Raw genomic sequence first — 20,717 nt, forward strand, 5'->3', positions numbered from 1 at the left:
CCACAGTAGACAGAACAATGGGACAGATGATGGCACTCCCATATAAAAAAACATAAATGCTGAGGAGTAATAAAATCAGATTTTACTTTTCTGCCTGCAGGACCTTTCACTAAAATGAAGGATAAAAGTGGTTTGTTGTACTCTGTCATTTGTGATCTTGGTAAACTACTTAGACCTAACCCAACAACCAGGTAGGTATCACTGTGCTGCAGAAACCGCAGTTAGTTGCCTAGCTACTTAAGAGGGAGGACAAATTAATTAGTCTACAGCATTGCCTACTGGCTAAATTAAGGATTTACCTACATTATTATAATAATTAAAAAGGTACAGCACAACTTCATTAGCAGGTGAATGAAATGCAGTAAGATGCAGTAAGAGCTAGCTGCTGTATCTCTGTGCTATCCAAACCCAGACATCAGTAACAGTACCTTAACTGAAGCAGCCCAGAATTTAGTTCCCCTGCTTCTCGGCAAGGGCATCAGTACAGATGCACTGCAAGGCACAGATCCTGTTAGCTTGTTCTCTACATTGCCATGCACTGCCTGCAGCCTTATCCTGAAAACCCCTGAAAGCTCTTGGTTTTCATTATAAATCACATGTGTGTTTTCTCTAAACAAATAAGAAACTTGAGGAGATTCACTCTTACGAGCTGCAAGGTGCTCAATGACATTTAGTAAAAACCTGGCAGGGTATGAAGCATGCAAGAATAGGAAGTAAAAAGCAGCATGGCTTGCAGACAGCCCACAGGTCTTTTACAGTGAAGCCCACAGGTCTTTTACAGTGAGAGTGCACAAAAGATGTCAACAAATGGCAGAATTCATAAAACTGAATGAATTTAAAGACAGATCATGAAAAACATTCTGAAGAAATCTTTAAGTTCATTAAGTCAGATTAATTGCTTTGTATTTGTCTAAATCAATTACTTCATCCCATTCTTCAGTTCTTTAGATTGGGCTTCACCAAATCAATCTCAACACTCGCAAAGGGCATCACTAATGAGAAAGATCAGTGACTGGTGATGCATCCCCTTCCAACTTGAGACTGTGCTGCTGAGGACAAGATGTAACTAGGAAAAAAGGTGGGAGAACAAAAACAGCCACACTCTTATGTGGACTGTACAGGCAATAAAACACTGTGCAACTACAGCCTTAGGTAGAAGTTACACCCCTGAGGAGACTATATCCACATTTAAGACAGAAGTGGCCATGTTAGCTCAGATATGCATCAATTTAGCGCAGAAACTTGTCTGCAAGAGCGTGTGAGCAGACAGGACAAACGTGGTATTTTCCTGAATATATGAATGATAGATGTTGATTCAGCTGATGTCGTGCACTTTTACACAGTTCTGTGTGTGTACTTCTGCCTTATTTTCAATGAGCTTTGAGGATTAAAGGATTAATTCCTATCGGTAATAGCAATGCCATGTCCTGCTCCATGCTGTGTCACAGCTACACACTGACATTTTAGAATGAGCATTTTAGAATATATATTCTGAAGTAAGACTAAAAATGCACTTGGGTATTTCCTGTACAACTAAGAGGAGGAAGAAACCAAGGCTCAGAACCAGAGGAATCCTACCAAGTGTCAGACTCATGGAACACATGGCCAAAGGCTGTTTTAAGTGTGCTTACAGACATTTATTAAATGTCTGTAAGCCATGTCCAGCTATGGAAATTCCTGAGCTGCAAATGTTTTGAGGCCACAGGAAGACTGGAAAGCACTGCCTAATACAACACAACAAATTCATATTCCTCAAGCATATGCTTTTGGTCTCTGCTAGTTTGTTCAGCAGTCTTTCCCTGTTAGATACCTAACACAACTCCCTGCAGCTCTCCTTCTTCCAAACCGAAGAATTCTTACCTGGTTGTTGCTCACACTGAACCCGATTCCTTCGTCATCCATTTTATCCTCCCACAAACCTTTTTGAGTACTACAACCTTTTCAACATGCAAGAAACAAAACACTGTTCAAGATACATGCAAATCACTGACTTACACAGTGGAGTAATTACTTTTAACCTTTTTGTTCTTTTGTATCTTTTTATTCTTAATTCCTAAAATTCTATTTGCTTTTTAACTGCTAGCTGTTCTTTACTAACCTAAATGATTTGGTAGCATTGCCTCCACAATGCTCACTGCTCATTCCTTGTAACACTTTTTTTATAAGCAACTAAAAAAATCCTTCCATCTGCAAAAAGAAATAATGGCACCCTTTTTAGGGAAGTGGTCTGTAATGCTATAGAGGTGTGGGAGACAGCTATAGAATGAGGCTGCTCTCAAATGTTTCTCCTTCCTCCAGTACCTAGCAGTGGGAAAAGCTCTACTAAAAGAGAGCCACATACACAAATGCATCTAGGATCAGCAATGGGGACAGACAAGCCTATCTGAGAAAAAGAGAGAAACAAACATACCAACCAACGATTTTTAAGACAACTGTTTTAATGACAAGATTTTTCTAACTAACTCATCTATGCAACAGGTTTCTCCATAATGGTGGTTTTCTTCCACTGGACATACTTTATTATTGCTCTTATAATGCTGACATTTAGGGTAATTAATTGTGCTGCGTATAAACCAGACTGATTTGGAGTTACTTCTGGAAACAGAAAATAGTGTTTTAAGAGAATACTAATAGAAAATATAATTAAAAAAAGAAAAAAACCACCAGAACAGCCATCTTCCATGGGCTATGGAAAAGATTAACTAATGTGTGCTCATGGTTTAAAAGTATTAAGCAGCTTAAACCACCAAGTATTATAAAATCTCTTTAACCTCAAAAGGTTGAACGATATATAATTCATATTGATTTGAAGTGAACTAAGGTCAGAACACGTTGGATTACCCTACAGGAAACAGCACAGAACTGGAGAGAAGCATACACTGAATAGGACAAAGATCAGACAAAAATAAATTAATGGATCCAGAAGTAGGTGAAGGGCTAACCACTGCTCCTTGTGCCAGTGTTACCAACACTCGCATAAAAACATCTCTGCATTTATTTTTGATTCATGCAGAAATTTTGGGTAGAGACCCAATGTATACGCAGCACATTCAGCAAGCAGAAGAAATGTTACAAGAGTTATTGATTCAAACAGTAAGCTAAAAACCGTACTGCCAACTCATATTTTTATTACAATTGTACTTACTCATTTTTGCTTTCTCTAACATAAAAGGAATGGGAATCACAGTCACCTTCTTTAAAGCAATCTATTCACAGTAAACTCTTGTTGAAATTTAAGTCAGCAAGTTACTGATAATGACACAAGGTGAAGTACTGAAAAACTTGGCCAATTCTATGACATTATAAAACCTGAATTGTTCATTGAGTCTGGACTTCTGAAGCTTTACCACACAAGTCTATAAAACTAAGTAATCCATCTCCCTATACCAAAGTCTACAGTTCGGTCTAAAATGTGTCTCTCCTGTTATCAAAGTTCATAGGATTTATCCAGCACAGAACCCTAAAACTTCACTGACAAGAAATACTTCAATGATAAGTTAGAGCTGAGTAGTAAACTATTCATCTGTTACTCTTCCTACTGTAGACAGGCAGTAAAAGAAATTCAGTTTAAAATTTTCCTTAGTAAAAGGAAGTAAACACAGTTAATCAGAGGGCCATCTGTCAAGTGATATTATAGTGGGAATGTCTATTTAGCAGAGAAACAAAATGACAAGCCATTATTATTCAACTCAGTAGTAATTACCTGTGTACCACAGCTATTTTTTATTTTTTAGCATAACCCAAAGCAGAACTTGATTCACTGATAAATACTAGGGTTGAAAACCGATGCTTATTTTTAGAGTTAGTTCTATGAATTTTTAAGATACCAAGTTCTTTAAAGCAAGACACAGTAAAAACTGTATTTTTCATAAATATAAGCATACATATACACCAGCTTTAAATTAAAAAGCTAAAAAGTCTGTATATATATAGTTTTTATAAACCCACAATCAACAACTATGTTTTGGTTGTTTTCTGGTTTTTGTCTTTTGTTTTTAAACAGCATTTAGTTTTCCATACAATACACGTTAAATGTTAGAGTGTTTTTAACTCAGTTATTGTAATAAAGGCCTTCATAGATAGAAACTGAGTTTCTACAAAGGAACAATCTCAATGTTAGTGTGAAATTTAACCCCAAATCTGACAAGGCATTCAGGTATTTTAAGCACTTCCATAAACCCCAATATAAACAGATTCAAAGAGGCACAATTCCAAATGCCATTTAATTATTTATGAACTTGAAATTTAACACACACTTAAGTGCTTTTCTTAACTAATATTAACAGGGTTTACAGTAACTGAGCTATCTTTTAAAAATACAGGAAGAAGTTTGATAGTTATTTTTCTCCTTATCTCTCCTGCATGTTAAAACTCTTCCTTATGGAGATGAATTCTGCAAAAAAGCAAGCACACAACTACAATACCATGTTGACATTTGATAAAGGAAATGTAATCCGAATGAGAAAAACAATCAGATTTTTTTTTTTGAAAGTCTGAATTACAGATCTTCAAGTCATGCAAAATCATTGATCCCTGAAAAATGCCTGGATTATGAACTAAAGACAGATCATTCCTGTAGGAAAGGTGTAAAGATTAAGATCAGATTTACAGAATGCTACTTTTTGAGGCATTTCTTTAATGGCTTTTAAAATAATCCTGAATATGATAATTATCAGCATACAATTACCCATATCGGCACTTAATTGAAGTGAGAGCTTAAATTAGAGGGAAACATCTTTGTAACTCATGGCAATGTAAAACTTCAAAGATAAGCCATCCTTTGGGATACAGGCTCACTGAGAGAGGAAGAGAAGAAAGGCAGGACTGACCAACTGTGTTAGTCCTTTTTCATTCAGTCCTTATTTCCTCTCCTGCTGTTATCATTTCCCCATTTTCTCTCCTGCTGAACTCATTTCTTCCATTTGCTTCCTTGACGAGTTCACCTTTTCTAACAACAGGAATATGTGTTCTGCAAACTCCCGGACAGCTCCACAGCCACCATTGCTTTTACAAATATAACCAGCAGCTTTCTGAGCAACTACACAAGCATCAGCAGGCACACCACTCATGCCAGCTTTCTTCAGGCATTCCACATCAGACTCTTCATTTCCTATGGAGAAAGATAATAGACACGGCAAAATATCACAGAGGAGAAAAGCTGAGCAAACTCACTATCTTATTGAGTACATATTAAAAAATAAAAAAATAAAAAAATAAAATTTGTATTTGTGCCACAATTTTCATCTGAGCAGCTCAACAGCAGTTTGCACATGTGAGTTCTTTGAAAATCTTAAGTGTTAGATATAAATGCTGATCACACTTCACACAATCTTCAGGTAAGAGAATGGTACTTTTAAGAGCAGTAAAATTATCTGAGCAGCTGAATAAGCATTTGCAAACTGTACACTTAAGCTGCCACTGAAATAGAGTTTTGTACAGAATAATACGGCTTTCAATTTTAATTCTGTTCACTTGTTTCCATTTCAGAATATAATCTAGACAACATCCATCTGAAATGAACTCCAGCTCAAAATTGTGAGCAGTAGCTGTATGCTTGTGTAATGCCAAAAACTTTCCTAAATCTCATTATAAAATAAAAATATCTCTTTCCCGTATCTCATCATAAATCTCCTTTAAGTGATCCTGCCCCTCTACTCTGCTCTTGTGAGACCTCACTTGGAGTATTGTGTGCAGCTCTGGTGTCCTCAACACAAAAAGGACATGGAACTGTTGGAACAAGTCCAGAGAAGGGCCACAAGGATGATCAGGGTACTGGAGCACCTCCTGTATGAAGACAGGCTGAGAAAGCTGGGGCTGTTCCATCTGGAGAAGAGAAGGCTGCATGGAGACCTCACAGGAGCCCAGTATTTGAAGGGGGCCTATAAGGATGCTGGAGAGGGACTCTTCATTAAGGACTGTAGTGATAGGACAAGGGGTAATGGGTTAAAACTTAAACAGGGGAAGTTTAGATTGGATATAAGGAAGAAGTTCTTTCCTGTTAGGGTGGTGAGGCACTGGAATGGGTTGCCCAAGGAAGTTGTGAATGCTCCACCCCTGGCAGTGTTCAAGACCATTTTGGACAGAGCTTTGGGTGACATGGTTTAGTGTGAGGCATCCCTGCCCATTGCAGGGGGGGTGGAACTAGATGATCTTAAGGTCCTTTCCAACCCTAACTATTCTATGATTCTATAAAAACAGCCAATACCTCCTTACCAAATTAGACACTGATTCATCAATGCCTTTACTAATCAGATTGTACCCTAACAAGCCTAAAAATACATACCTGCTTTTGGTGATTGGGTGCTGTAATTTACACGTCAATCACATTAAGTTCAGCATATTAACAAAGCGCAAAGCATTCTGAAGCTGAGCAGCACTGTCAAGTTTTTATTTGTGTATACCATATGAAGTTTTACTATCAAAAAAAAGGAACTGACCTAAGTAAGAGACTTCTTTCCAGCTTAAACCCATGTCTTTTTGCCATTCCTCTAGGACTTCTAATTTATTTATTGCACTAACTTTTGCTATACATCCCAGCTGCATGGCTGACAGTGTTTTTGAACAATCTCTGTCAGAGATGAGTCGAACCTATTAAAATAAAGTCAAGTTAGAATAAACTCGATATACAAAGAAATAAAACATATAAGATTATTTATTAACAAAACATAAGTTTTTCTCATAAAAGCTCTCTCAGATATCAGAAAAGCACTGAATAACTGGTTTCTTCAATCAAAAGTCAGAGCAGATGTGATTAGCATTCAAAACCAACACTAGAGTCCTGAAGTTACTTTGGGAAACACCATTCTGCAGGCTTCCATAAGGTTCAAAAATATAAATTTGCATGTTTTTTTAAATGCAGCATGCACTGAATAAAATACTAGGTATCACAGTACAGTGGCATGTTGACTATTTATTGCAATAGCATCTAGTTAAGCTACAGTGTGGAATACGAGAATTACCAAGGAAGATTTCTGTAATACTTGCAGAAGTAGAATATTACAAAGTATTTTCTATGACTCCTTTACCTAATAACATCATTTTACTTACTGTAGGACTTCAGAACATCAACAGAACAGCAAACAAACTGATGTAGCACAGCAGATAAATCTCCCGCAGTTCATTCCAAATTTGACATTTCGGAAATGATGTACAAGGTAAGCCAAACCCAGAAGATTTTTGCAGCAAGATTTTTAAAAAATTCAGACACAACTCCTCCAAGTTTTCTGTTTAAGCTGTGGACAAGCTTAAATTCCCTAATTGCTTTTAAATACTAAGAAATATTTGGACTTTAAGTACAGAATGAACAGAAGTGGTACATAAAGCAGTCGATCAGCAACATATACCAGAAACACATAAAGTGTGGCACAAAACCCAGGTTTTTAGTCACAGCAAGTATCGAAATGGGTCCTAGACACAACAAAACAATTATTACAAGCTTCCTACCCCTTTTGCCTCACAGAACATCAAGCTGAGGGAGTTCTGAAAAAACATCTACTCCATTTTACTGCCCCAACGCAGCAACAGCTGCAAAGTATGTCATGAATGTCTTGTCTAACCTGCTCTGAAAGAATCCTACAATGGAGACTCCAAAAAAAAATGTATCTGGAGAAGTCTACTTGGGGTATAGATGCTTTTGTCTTATCCATGCCTATCTTTACCTGCAACAGAACTGGGTTAAGGCTCTTTGAAGGTAACCTAAATCTTTACTTAGTTCTTACCCCCAAAAAATTGTTCCAGCTGTATCAAAGGCAGCAGCACAGACAGAAAATAGCCAGGAGGCTACATAAATCCAAGCAAAGATTTAGATCAGTAGAACTGTAGTTATAAAAATAGTGAAAGTAGGCATGTTACGATCTGGGTTGTTTCAATTTTTCATTCACACTGAATTCTTACAACTTCAAAGCATGTAAGTTATGGTTAAAACAACTACGAAGACAAAAGTGTTCGGGGTTTGATTTCCCCTCTCTGCAACAATTATGGTGATCTAGGATGAAGCAATTGATTTGTCTGGGTATTTCTTCCTCTCTATAAGAACAGGTAACAACATATCCCTGCTTAGTAAAGCTGACTTCTAATTAATGAGTGTCTAGACTATACAGAACAAGACTAGTGCTAGCAAAACACTATGAAGATTTCTTCACACATTTTTCCAGGACAAAAAGATGCTATAGCTACTGTGAATGAGATGGAAAACTTTGTCAAAACATTTTAATTTTCCAATACAGAATCCAAGAACAACATTTGTCCCAACCCTGAACCAATGTACTATGTTGCTTGATCACGACTATGTTGAAGAAACTTCAACTTACATGCTGCAGGGTTTTAGAATCTTTCAATGTTCAGTTTACATCACGTATAAAGCCTCACACTTCAGAACACCACATACCTGGATTCCTCTTTTCTTTAATAGGTTGATACCAACAATGTCTCTATAATCATAGCAGACCATTTCCTTCTGATCTTCTGTCACATAAATGCGACCATTTGTCAGGCATCCATCAATACTGCAAACCAATAGCTTCACCTCTTTTAATGGCTCTTTGCCAAAATATCCAAAGCTAGATAAAGAAGTTATTTTTTAGGATGGAAGTTTCTGCACACTCCAAACCCCAAACATTTAAAATACAAATGTGATCTTCAGATAATCAACTTTGAAATTGTTTTTCTAATGTCTTTTCTCACCATCGTCCCTCTCCAACTATATTCTCCCTCTTCAAAGAAAAAAACAGAATGATCCAAAAGACAGCTCAGTTATGTTGTCTATTTAAAGATTAGGATGAGATTTATTTCCTCAGCATAACCCTCTTATGTTCTGCAGCATTTATTTGGGGCAAAATCAAAATGGAGCAAAGGATGAAAAAGGCACAGAAACATACTCCTTTCCCACCAGTTATCTCCTTAGAGAAGTGCAGAGTCGCTGCAAACAAAAGGCAGCTGACAAGATGTAATCAGCTCATGCCTTAGATGCAAACACTCTCAAGTCACGTGCATCAGCAAACTTGCTCCAGACCATGGAAGCCTAGGAAAACTCAGCTGGAAAGGCCAGAGATGATGCTAACACACTGCTATAGTACAGTGAGGCTTACATTTTTCCCCAGGCTGAGCTTTCAAAGAAACAACCAACAAACAAACAAAACCCAACATAAACCCAAACATACAGCAAAGGTAATTTAGATGATTTAAACAGATATAAGAAAAAATGATGCACAGAAAGCAAGTTGTCCAATTATCTTTGATTAACTATTACATACATTATGAATTCACTTGAGCACACTCTGAAACTATCAGAGATATCAAAGAAATAAAGGAATTAAAAGTGGTTTTACCTCAATACTCTCTGCTCTGCAATAGGCCAATCAATGTCTATATCAATATCCACACTGTGCTCTGCACGCATTTCATAGTAGGCCATTTTGCCACCCTAAATAAAACAGAACCCTTTAAAATGTTCTGCTTGGCTTAATACAAAATTAAGAGACTCGTACAATTTAGCACCACATAATGAAAGCTAAGTATCTGGTTAAACATTGGTCACAACAGCTTGTATACGTGAACCATCAATCATTATGTTTTTGCCAGTGACACAGAACCAAGCATGCAAAGGAACTTTTATAGGGAACAGTTAATAGGTATTTTTATGTTACCACTACAGAAAGTATTCAAGAAAGCTGTTACACATTGTAGTCATTACATCACACAGATTTTACCAGGCATAGAAATGCCTTTAGCACTTATCTAGTAAGAGTATGCTTATATTTTGTTTGCTGTCTACACAAATAATGTCAATTGGAAAAATATCCACTACATCCCAATATAATTGAAAAGAACTAAAAGCCCTAATCCTCTGAGAGTTAGGGGCCCAATCTGCAGAAAATGTAGAATTCAACACAACTGCACTATCCAGACCAATGCCTGCAAATCCACACAGCATTAGCCGGTACTGCATGGATGTTTACAAACTACAGACCTAAAGCTAGCATCTCTGCGTTAGTGATGTATCTGGAAAAGAGCGAAGCAAGAACCTGGTGTTCTTGACACACCTAGTAAGGTATTCCTGTTAGAAACATGGAAATATTTACACTGGGCTTTTTTGCAGTTCTGCTAACAAATACTGGAAATGACCTGTAAGATGGAGAACTTGTCTTGCATGAGAAAATGAAGAGACTGTATTTGTAGGCAAATAAACAAATAAAGTGAAAGCTAAAATAAATGCATTTGTTCTGCATTACTACACTAGGATGTAAACATCAGGAAAGGGAAAAGACTGTTTAAGTTACAGTATAAAATGGCCTAAGACTAAACTGGCCAAGAATACAAGTTTATAGATTAAATGAGAAGCCTATAACACTGCATGAAGTTTTGCACCCTTAGTAACACTAAAATGTATTACAAGATGTGTACTTACATCCTGGTGAATTGATGCAAAACTCAGTAATGTACTGTTTTAGGCTTATAGCTATATACTGCTCAATATTATCTGTATAAATCTCTTTCCTGTGGAGGATGCTGTTCCTGGAACTGCAGCTAGCCCTGTTAAGTTCCAAATAATAAGTAAACTGTCCTGAGGTTAAAGTGCTGTTACTTCATACTGACTGCATCAGAAACAGAAGTACATTAATGAATTTAGAACCCTCTACAACAACAGTGAAAGGTGTATTATTCTAAAGAGCATGAAAACCAGAAGCACTAACCTGCAAGTAGCCTTTCTCAATCAATTGTCTCCTGGCAAAATAAAATGAACCATTTTCATACAGTTCCCCGGGCCAATCTTGCCTTCGGTATCGTTTTGCTGGATTCAGGTTCTGGGGTTCTGTCATTTTGTTTTCTGTTAACAAAGAAAAATTACAAAATAAATATTCTAGCATCTCTGTTCAGAGTCAATGAACTTTCTTGAAATAGTTTTATGTTGAAAAATGAAGGACACAATGCAGTCACCAACTTCTTTCATTATGTCCTCTCACTGCTTAGCTTTATAAAGGATCATTGAGTTGCCTCTCTTTCTTGGAGCTGTGGATAACAAACCAGATGACTGCCTTGCAGTTCTAGGAGAGGAAAGAAAAATCTTTCATTCCAATTTTTTTTAAAGCAACAACAAAATAAAATAATAACAGTAACAAAAAACAACCACAAAAAAAAAAAGACCCTGAGAGGTCATCAGCTCCAAAACTGGCCATAGAGAGAGACACTCTTCTAAACAGTCAAAAAACCCAATTCAACTACCTATGCCTAAAACCAGGAATGCCCTGAATGAACTCCAGGAGCTGAGGGGACTAACCTGAAATCCAGAAGAGCATACAAGAAGAAATTTTGCCTGTGAAAACATCTCGGCACTTCCCCAAAATATTTCCTATTTAAGGACACACATTATGTTAACTTTTCATAAATGGTTTAATCAGTGCCCACAATGAATAAACAAGTGACTTTGAACAAACATGATCCCGTAAGATCCCATATTGTTATCAATGCCAGTAGTACATGAGGCAGAAACTGAGATGGGAATCAGACTTCTGTCCTTATGCCACTCAAATTCACACACACAAAGCAGCTAAAATTCACCAAGTCTCATGATCTAGGAACTATAAAAAAGCTAGAGGGCATTCTCAAACACCCAAAACATCCTGAGGCTTTAGTATATATGCACACACCTTATCCTTCATAAATACGCTAGAGTTCTGTGTTTAATGAAGTAAAACATTTCCAGAGAGACACCTTTCTCTTTCAGAATGCATCAATATTAAACCTTCATGCAGAAAGAACAGAAAGACACAGGAAAAGATATCAAATTCTTTTAACATAATCAGTATTTTAAAGCCATCTGGACAAAGACTAAAAAAATAAATAAATAAAAATAGTACAATATTAAACTGTATGATGCTTTGTAAGCTCAAAAAAATTTTCATCTGAAGCAATTTATATCACAGAGTAATTCTAATGTCGAAGTAACGCATTCATTTTTAAAAAATAATGACGTGACAGTATCTGAATCAACTATTTTTGAAAAAGCAGCAAACATTTCTACTTCACTCACAGCAACAAAACTAATAGAGATAATGTGCAGAATAGTTATTTGTATAAGGACAAAAGGTACTTCTATAGCTACAAAGTACAATATTTATTTGCAAGTAGAGTTCAGCCTTTAGTCATCTAGGCAGCTGTAGCTGAGAGGCATATTTTCGCTGGGAAAAATAGTCACATCCTTCTGTATGAGCTAATTAACTTGAGCTCTGTCCTCATGACTCAAAGGCAGTCTGCAATTTCACATATGTCAGCAGCCAAATTAGCAGGCTGAAACACACCCTAAGTCTCCAGGCTAAGAGGTTCCCATCCCATCTTCCCTAAGACTTGACCTCACATTATTTGTCATTTGTTAGCTACTGCAGAGTAAGAACAAACACCTTCTTAGTTAAGACAGGGACTCAGTGTCATGTCTACATGCACACAAGTACCCACTAAGCAGAAATTCACCTGTAAAGTTTTTGGGAGCTATTTTGCTCCTAGGTAAGCTAATAACAGTTTAACTTTCAATACCTTAGCAATTTTACAAAACAATTACAGAAAGCCTGAGCAATGATCAGTAATATCAAAACACCACTACTTAGAAGGAATTTCTAAGCTATTCCACGCCTCCCGCCTTTTACATTAGGAAGGATATCACTTCCTAATGTAAATATTATTGGCATGAAAATAAACCATTTGAAAAAATAAATAAGTGTAACCAGAAACACCTAAATATTACCTCCTTTTTTTACCTCGCTCCATCTGAATTGATGTCGTCTCACAACAGAGAAGACAGAATCAAACCCCTCCTTCTGGATCATATCCGCCACTTTTATAAGATCACTTGGATGTAAACAGGGAGAGGTTGCTTGAATATTTCCTACAATATCAACCTCTAAAGAAAAAGAAAGGTTTATGAAACAATATTCTTAATTGGTATGAGTAGATGCTACACGCACACACAAAAAAAAAAAAAAAAAGAAAAAAGGAGAATCTTTACCTTTTCCTAAAGGCTTTACTTATTTTTCTAAGTAATAAGTAGTTTTACTTATGTTTCTGAACAATAAGTGCATCTTCGCTCTGGGGCTACAACAGAAAGGGTCAGCATATTTCATTACTGATTTACCATGATGATGATTAAGAAACTCTCTGATAGCTTCTAGAGAAGTTGAGGAGTCTTGAGAAACTTCAGGGCTTCTTCGATGAACTTGAGCACCAAACTGCTTTGCAACCTTCTCAATTTCATCATGGTCCGTAGAAACCCATATACTGTTGGCAGACAGTGACAGAAATGAATATAAAGAATAAATCCCAGCACTACTGACTTGCCCACCATAAGCTAACCTGAATGACACTCTGGCTTATGTACGCACTACACCTTGCAATGAAAGGAACTAGTTCTTTTACTTGCATTAGTAAGATTATAAAGCAACTTTAAACAATAAGGATTAAACATACAGATTCACATTCACCAGACTGTAAAAATCTCAAGCTTGGGCTGCATTTCAGTTTAATACTGCAGAGTGCTTGATCTACCTGCCATGTGGGAAGCTTAAGCAATATAAAATTCAGAAGTGTTACCAGAAAAATCCAGTGTCAGCACACCACAAGTTGTTAGGCATGCTAACAGATCAATGAATTGTGAATGGGTTGAATGAGGCATTCAAAATCATCTAAGAGCTCGGAAACAAGGTTGACAAGAGCTGCCACACAGACAGAAGATGAATTTATCTGCAAGTGTTTTAAAATGTGTCAATTAGGCTCCATACAATCCCAGAGAGAGAGCTGTTCAAGTTACAACCACATATGTTTTGGCACAGAAAACCTTCAGTACTGGTAAAACAAGACTGTGATTGTTCAGGGTTAATAAACATTTACAAAAGGAAGGGCCAAGTCTGAATATTATGTGATGATAAACACTGGCTGAGCACTGTGAGGCCATTACTGCCATCAGTGTGACAACAAAGCATATGAGACATAAAAACAAAAAAACACGAAAAACAGCCCTTCTCTCAGCAACACTGGCATTCTCAATGCATTCTACATAGCAAATGGTGCTTTAGTTAAGTATTTTTCAAGCAAAGACATCATGGGATCATCAAAATAAAAATATGTATGACAGCAACAGCAATGCCAAGTCACACCCAGCTGAACAAATGCAGAAGAGGTATTCTCCATAAACTTCTTCAGGCTGGTTAGCTTAAACACACACTCCCCAGCCAACTAAGAGAGTTTTATTGTGTAACACATATCCCATCAATACAGCTGTTTCAAAGGTGACTAGAAAAACCTAATATTCCACCTAATGCACCTGTTATGCCTCAAGAGTTAGGCTACATAACCCTAAGTGGCTTCTTCTTGTGCAAATTCAAGTGCCAGATAGAAGATGAGAAGGTCACTCAAACCACGATATCCACCATAGGTCATTAAGCAATATAGATTCACATGCATTAAATAATTATCAATTATTTAAAAAATCTAGGTCAGAAATGGTTTTGACTGCTTCTTTATTAAAAATAATCAACTCAACTTCCTAAACTTTTGAGATACAGTTAAAAAGGTTTTTCAGAATAGATAATGGTACAGCAGCTAACCACGCACTGGTGTTAATTAAGTTTATCAGTATGTGGGTAGAAGACTCCCAGTTTTGTTCTAAGCAGAAAAAAAGAAATCTCTAATGCCCGTATTCTTAGCACCAACAAAATACTGTTTCTATTTAGCTCTAACCATTGCTACCAAAGTTTCCCGCACTTTGCCAGAAACTAAGCTTCTGATCTGTGTCACATGGGCACACATGGTTATTTCCTTCCATTTGACATTTAGAAGATTGCCTTTAATGTGCTGCGTACAGCTGTGGGCTCCTTGTTACAAAAAGGAAAAACTGGAGCAAGCCCAGCAGAGAGCCAGCATGATGACTGGGACCTCAGAGCACATGCATACCAGGAGATGCTGAAAGACCTGTCTCGATTCAGACTTATGAAGAGAAGGTGAGTGGGTGACTTTATTGCCATCTTCAAGTACCTGGTGAGCAGGTAGAGAGAAAAGAGAGAAACTTCTCCTGGATTAGCACAGTAATAGGACACAGACACATGCAAGAACAGAAGGGCCAATTCAACCGGTTCCATTAAGGGTTGTCCATCAATGGAACCAGTGCCCAGAACGGCTGTGGAGTCTCTGTCCTTGGAGGTACTCAAACTCAGCTGCATGTGATCTCAAGCAATCCTAATGAGCCTGGCTTTGCACAGTGGGCCACTGGAGTCAGCCTGCAATCCAGTGAATCATACGATGTTACCTACAGCCTGGCAGATTTATTTAATGTAGCCATCTTAAAGAAGTAAAACCGTAATAAAATTATAGACTGGTTGGTTAGGGTTGGAAAGGACCTTAAAGATCACCCAGTTCCAATCCCCCTGCCACAGGCAGGGACACCTTCCACTAGACCAGGCTGCTCAAAGCCCCGTTCAACACTTACTGACAAACATCCTCAATCAGTGGCTCCCAACCACGAATCACAACAACTTTAATTTCAAAGTACTGCACTGCACGACTACTTCCTTCATTCCCTCGCAGTCCACCCTAACCAGGAAGCGATGACAGGGTTCCCGTAAGGGCGCAGCCTGCTTGCCTTGCCCTGCGCGATCCCTAACCCAAAGCCACGTTAGACGCACCCCTCTGCCTTCAGTGAGGGACTCCTACTACACACCCGCGTCATTCACTGAGCGTAAAAGACGTCCCGGGGTGGGGCCACTCGCCCCACGACAGGCGCCTCGGAGTCTGTCAGAGAGAAGGCAGCAGGGAAGGGAACGCTGCCCCAGGAGCCTGCTGCGGATAGAGAACGCTCCCTCCACCCTCCGAGCGCCGCAGTCCCTCGAAACCCGCCGGCCGGCGACCCCTACCCACCGCCCGACGATGCCGGGACGGCGGGGAGCCGGACGGCGCATGCGCACCTGTGGAAAACGCCGGCGTCGACAGCGGCACGCAGAACCCAACCCACGAGCGGCACCCCCGCCAGCAGCTTGATGTTCTTCAGCGGGATGCCCTTGCTGCCGCCGCGAGCCAGCACCAGCGCGGCCAGGTGGGCGCACGGCCGGCCCTCGCCTGCCGCCGCACCGCGATCCATTGCCCAGCACAGCCCCGCGGCCCGCCGTGCACGCTGGGAAGTGTAGTCCTGCGCCAAGGAGGGGCGACCCGCCCCGGCCTGGCCACGCGTGCGTGCTGCGAGCGAGGGGCGGGGGAAGGTGGTGTGGCGGGTGTCCGGGAGTCACGGGACCAGCTGGGTTGGAAAAGGAGCTTAAGGTCTTGTAGTGCAGCTGCTACCGCAAGGTCTGCCGAGTTCACCAATAAATCGTGTCACTACGGCCCTCATCTGAGTGGGTTTTGAACACCTCCAGGGATGGTGACTCCATCACTACCCTGAGCACCCTGTTCCAGTGCCTGATCACTCTGTCGGTGAAGAAATTTTTCTTAATACCCAGTCTGAACCTTACGTGGTGCAGCTTGAAGCACCTCTTGTCCTGTCACTTGTTACCTGGGACAAGAGACTGACACCCACTTCGCTACAACCTCCTTTCAGGCAGTTGCAGAGAGCAGTAAGGTCTCCTCTGTGCCTTCTATTCTCCAGACTAAACAAGCCCAATTCCCTCAGCTGTTTCTCTTAAGACTTATTCTCCAGACCCTTCACCAGCTTTGTTGCCCTTATCTGGACATGGTCCGGCACCTCAACGTCTCTCTTATAGTGAGGGACCCAGAGCTGAACCAGTATTCCAGGTGTGGCCTCACCAGTACTGAGTACAGGGGGATGATCACTGCTCTGGCCTTGCTGGCAATGCCGTTGCTAGTACAGGCCAGGATGCCGTTGGCCTTCCTGGCTGCCTGGGCACAAGCTGGCTCATGTTCAGTGGCCATCAATCAGCACCGCCAGGTTCTTTTCCACCATGCAGCTTTCCAGCCACTCCTCTCCAAGCCTGTAGTGTTGCACGGTGTAGCTGTGGCCTAAATGCACAACCTGGCACTTTGCCTTGTTGAACCTCATACTGATTGACTCCACAACTCGTTGAAGTTGTAAAGTAGGTATGCTTTTACTCAGCGCTGAGGTGCATGGGGATAGTTCCTCCAAAGCATGCACACCCAGGGTCGTTTTTCCCTCTACATTTATTCTCTTAAGGTATACATATGCATTAGATTACTCGATACACCTATACATATTTAGTATCTATCCCCGCTTGGTATTATAATGAGCTAGAAGGTCCTTTGCGCCTGCACAGTGCCCCCTCTGGTCATGGGCAGAGGTCTCATGATGAAGTAAATGAGTCTTCCTCCTGTGGGTAGGGGTCTTCAAAATGAAGTAAATGAGTCTTCCTCTTCTTAAACTTTTCACCTTTTAGTCTTCACACATGGCCTTAGGGTTTGGTCGGTGTCCCAGCCATAAACCATCTGCTTCTCCCCCTTATCAGTAGAATCAGGCATCTGCTTTTCCTTATCAATAGCTGTTTCAATCAATAGAACCAGTAATTAGTGCCTTTGTTCTGCTTAGTAGGCATGATAGGTATTTACCACAGACAATACTTTTGTTTAAGCAAGCGAATTCCTCTAACCCCCTTGTACATTGGTCAACCCTCTGCATCAATACCACTGGCCACAGCCCATTGATCCAGCCTGTCCAGATCGCTCTGCAGGGCCTTTCTGTGTCATAGGGCTGGGTTGCTACTTGGATGAAGGGGTCTGGCACCATGAGGCACCTCGCCTAGGGGAACAGAGGCAGCCTCTCCCTGGTTCTGAAGACAGGGACCCTATTTGTCACGGAGCACAGTGCAAAGCCCTGTCCTGCAGAGGGAGCAAGGCTCCGTGTCTTCTTGGGTAACACTAAGGCGGGACGGAGGGTCCATGTGGCCTCCGCAGCGATCGGAGAGCTGTACACGCACCAAGCGGCCGGATCCAGTGGGTTTTTCATCATCCACTGGCGTAAATCCTCACATTTCGGGGGTGTCTCCTGTGTCGTGCCCTTACCGCCTAATGCATCCCGGCAGAGGGCAGCGTGGTCACACCGGAGCCCGCCGGCGTGAAAGCGAAACGTTCCCTCACTGCGCCACCTCGTGGAAAGTGTGTTAAAGCATAAGACCATAAATAAATAACAAATAACTAACATAAAACCGGGACGTTAAGTTATACGAATTTGCATGTAGAAACCAGACAGATAAAATAAAGTAATACCACAACCAATATAAGTCTGCACAGGAATTTGTCTTTTAATGTAATTTGAAAAAAAATGGAAAGTTGAGGCTGTTGGACAACATCATAAAGTCACTCCTGGACACTGGTGTCAGTTTGTAGTGGGAACATATCACATGCCATTCACTGAAATCCTCTTCAGGTTATTTGAAATGTGTTGCAGAGCAGAAGGACCTCATCCACCACTAACAAAGTTATGTTCAGCGGTAAGCAGGCATTTGAGAAGAGTAACTGTTGGGTGTTCTGTTGTTTCTTTCTGAAGTGGAATCTGTTCGAAGAATGAGAGACAGCAGAGAGACAGCTTGCTCTTCTGCTGTGCAGATCAAGGCAGCAGCTTTCAGGGCTCTTTTTTCTTTTTTTAGATGAGATTGAAACTCATAACTGTAAGCTGCTAAGTACAATGTTTCCTGCAGGCTACTTTCCATGCACATAATCTTGATTCTTTTTTTTTAATTCTAGAGTTTCAAGCCTTTCTCACACTGTAAATTCCTATCTACTTAGCACTACTTTTCTGTTAGAGGCCTCTGTGCTCACAGCAGACTGAGTGCAATAAACATGTGCCTGGACAAGGTCAGCTTCAGTGTGAAGTGTGATGGTCTTGCTGAGAGCTGCCAGTTCTGCTGCACAGGCTGGAATCTCCAGGAGAGTCTGTCAGTGCTAACTTTTTAACCTGGTACAACTAGTTTGCTAGATCCTATCTGTCAACCCTTTTAGACATAGGTATAAGAAAAAAGAATATCAAACTTCTGAACAAACACAACAGCTACATGGTGCACTTCTGCTGCAAACAGTGGCCCTTTTTGTTGTTTTTTGAGAAGATAGAAGTCCTTCTGAGGTCAGATTTGTGGACTGACTTTTACACTAAATCGTATTACTTTGGGCAGTTCTCTGAGAAATTCCTTTAAAGCAGCCAGAGATGACACTTCTATCATATAAATATACAAAGCTTTAACAAGTGAAGAATGAGAAATCACATGCTGTGTTAAATGTCTTTCAGAGTTTCTTAGATAATTGTAACAATATTCAAAATACCTACCTGTTAAGTAGCAATGGGTTAAAAAATCCATGTTGCTTCATCACATTGTGAAAATTGGATGATTTCTCAACAATAATATTTCAGCTACATAATTCACTTCAGTACTTTCTCATAGCCCAGGAATATCCCAAGCAGGGAGCTGAGTCTGGATTCAACTTTCATTTACAGAGAAAAGAAATGACATCAGAAGATCTGGCCTACATCATAGATCTAGACAGCATTCATAATTCATCTAGTAAGAATTTCTTTTGAAGGTCTGTGCATAATTAAAACCTGTTTGTTTGTGGTTTTGTTTTGTTGGTTGTTTGGGTTTGGTTTTTTTTCACTTCAAAAGTAAATCTTTCACTCGTAGGACTGAAATGATCCTCAAGCAAGTATCTTAAATACCTTTGTCCTTCTCCATAGAGATGAGTCTAACCCAGTTCTAAAGACTATCAGTCATGTTGATTACATAACCTCTCCAGGCAATCTAGAGATTCATATGAAAGCAAAGCTTTTCCTAATCTTCACTGAATCTTCTTTTCTGTAACATAAGACCATTAATTCCCATCTTATCCAAAACAGATCTTGAGAACATATTATTTCCTATCTTTCTGTAGCACACATGTGTACATGTACAACGGGCACCATCTCACCTCTTAGACATTTCCATTTCAGGATCATACCCACTAGTTCAGTCTTTCTCCTAATTCAAATCTTCCAGACTTCCAACCATCACCATTATTCTCCTTTGGAAATCTTATAATGTAATACTCAAAATTAAACAGAATTTTGCAAGTGGGCAAAGCAGAAAGATGACTACTTCATATACCTTGAGGGCTGTACTCTCAGTCATACATCTCTCTATGATTTGATTTACCTTTTCTTGAACAATACTGTCATGATTCAGTCAGTGGTTCACTAAGACCTAATATTTGATTCTGCAAGAGCTGTTACATAGGTCAGATGCTTCCAACCTCTGCCTTTGCATCTGGCTGTATCTGCCCAAGTGCATTATCTTGAATTTATTCCTGCAGCAACCAGATCTATCCCTATCTTAAAATATTTTCATGTAAACCACATTCCTCTAGTTTATTTATGTGAAAGCTATGTGAGACCTTGTCAAGAGTTTTACTAAGCTTAAGGTACATGGTATTTACTTTCCTCTAGCCACAGGCCTGGTTTTGTAGGTTGAAATTATACTTACTTGACTCGTTCTAGGTAAGTTATTATTGACTGCTATTAATTGCTTTGATTTCTTTTATGTGCTTACCTAACTTGTTGATTATTTATTCCAGCAAGGATTTTTTACTAGTATCAAGTGTTTGACTAATGGTCCAAATGCATCCATATAAAATTTCAGCTCAGATCAAGAACGCACTTCTGAACTGAGTCTCAAAGCACATATAAACTATTACTGCTTTATACTACTTGCTAAAGCAGACATTGCAGATAGTTCCCAAGCTCTTCCTTTCTC

At 39.6% G+C, this 20,717-nt stretch overlaps 1 protein-coding gene across 1 annotated transcript; it reads right to left on the reverse strand.

The window, feature by feature from the left end:
* Window positions 1-4,194: 4,194 nt before the first annotated feature.
* Window positions 4,195-16,210, reverse strand: CMAS (cytidine monophosphate N-acetylneuraminic acid synthetase). Its single transcript, XM_065684228.1, has 8 exons — window positions 15,945-16,210; window positions 13,124-13,266; window positions 12,737-12,892; window positions 10,692-10,825; window positions 9,327-9,421; window positions 8,387-8,558; window positions 6,438-6,588; window positions 4,195-5,110 (listed from the first exon to the last, which is right to left on the reverse strand). The coding sequence occupies exons 1-8, from the start codon at window positions 16,115-16,117 to the stop codon at window positions 4,881-4,883; spliced, it is 1,254 nt and encodes a 417-aa protein (XP_065540300.1). The 5' UTR covers window positions 16,118-16,210; the 3' UTR covers window positions 4,195-4,880.
* Between the last annotated feature and the right edge of the window lie 4,507 nt (window positions 16,211-20,717).

Source organism: Lathamus discolor, chromosome 1 (assembly GCF_037157495.1).
Source record: "Lathamus discolor isolate bLatDis1 chromosome 1, bLatDis1.hap1, whole genome shotgun sequence".
In the NCBI taxonomy this organism is placed as follows: Eukaryota; Metazoa; Chordata; class Aves; order Psittaciformes; family Psittacidae; genus Lathamus; species Lathamus discolor.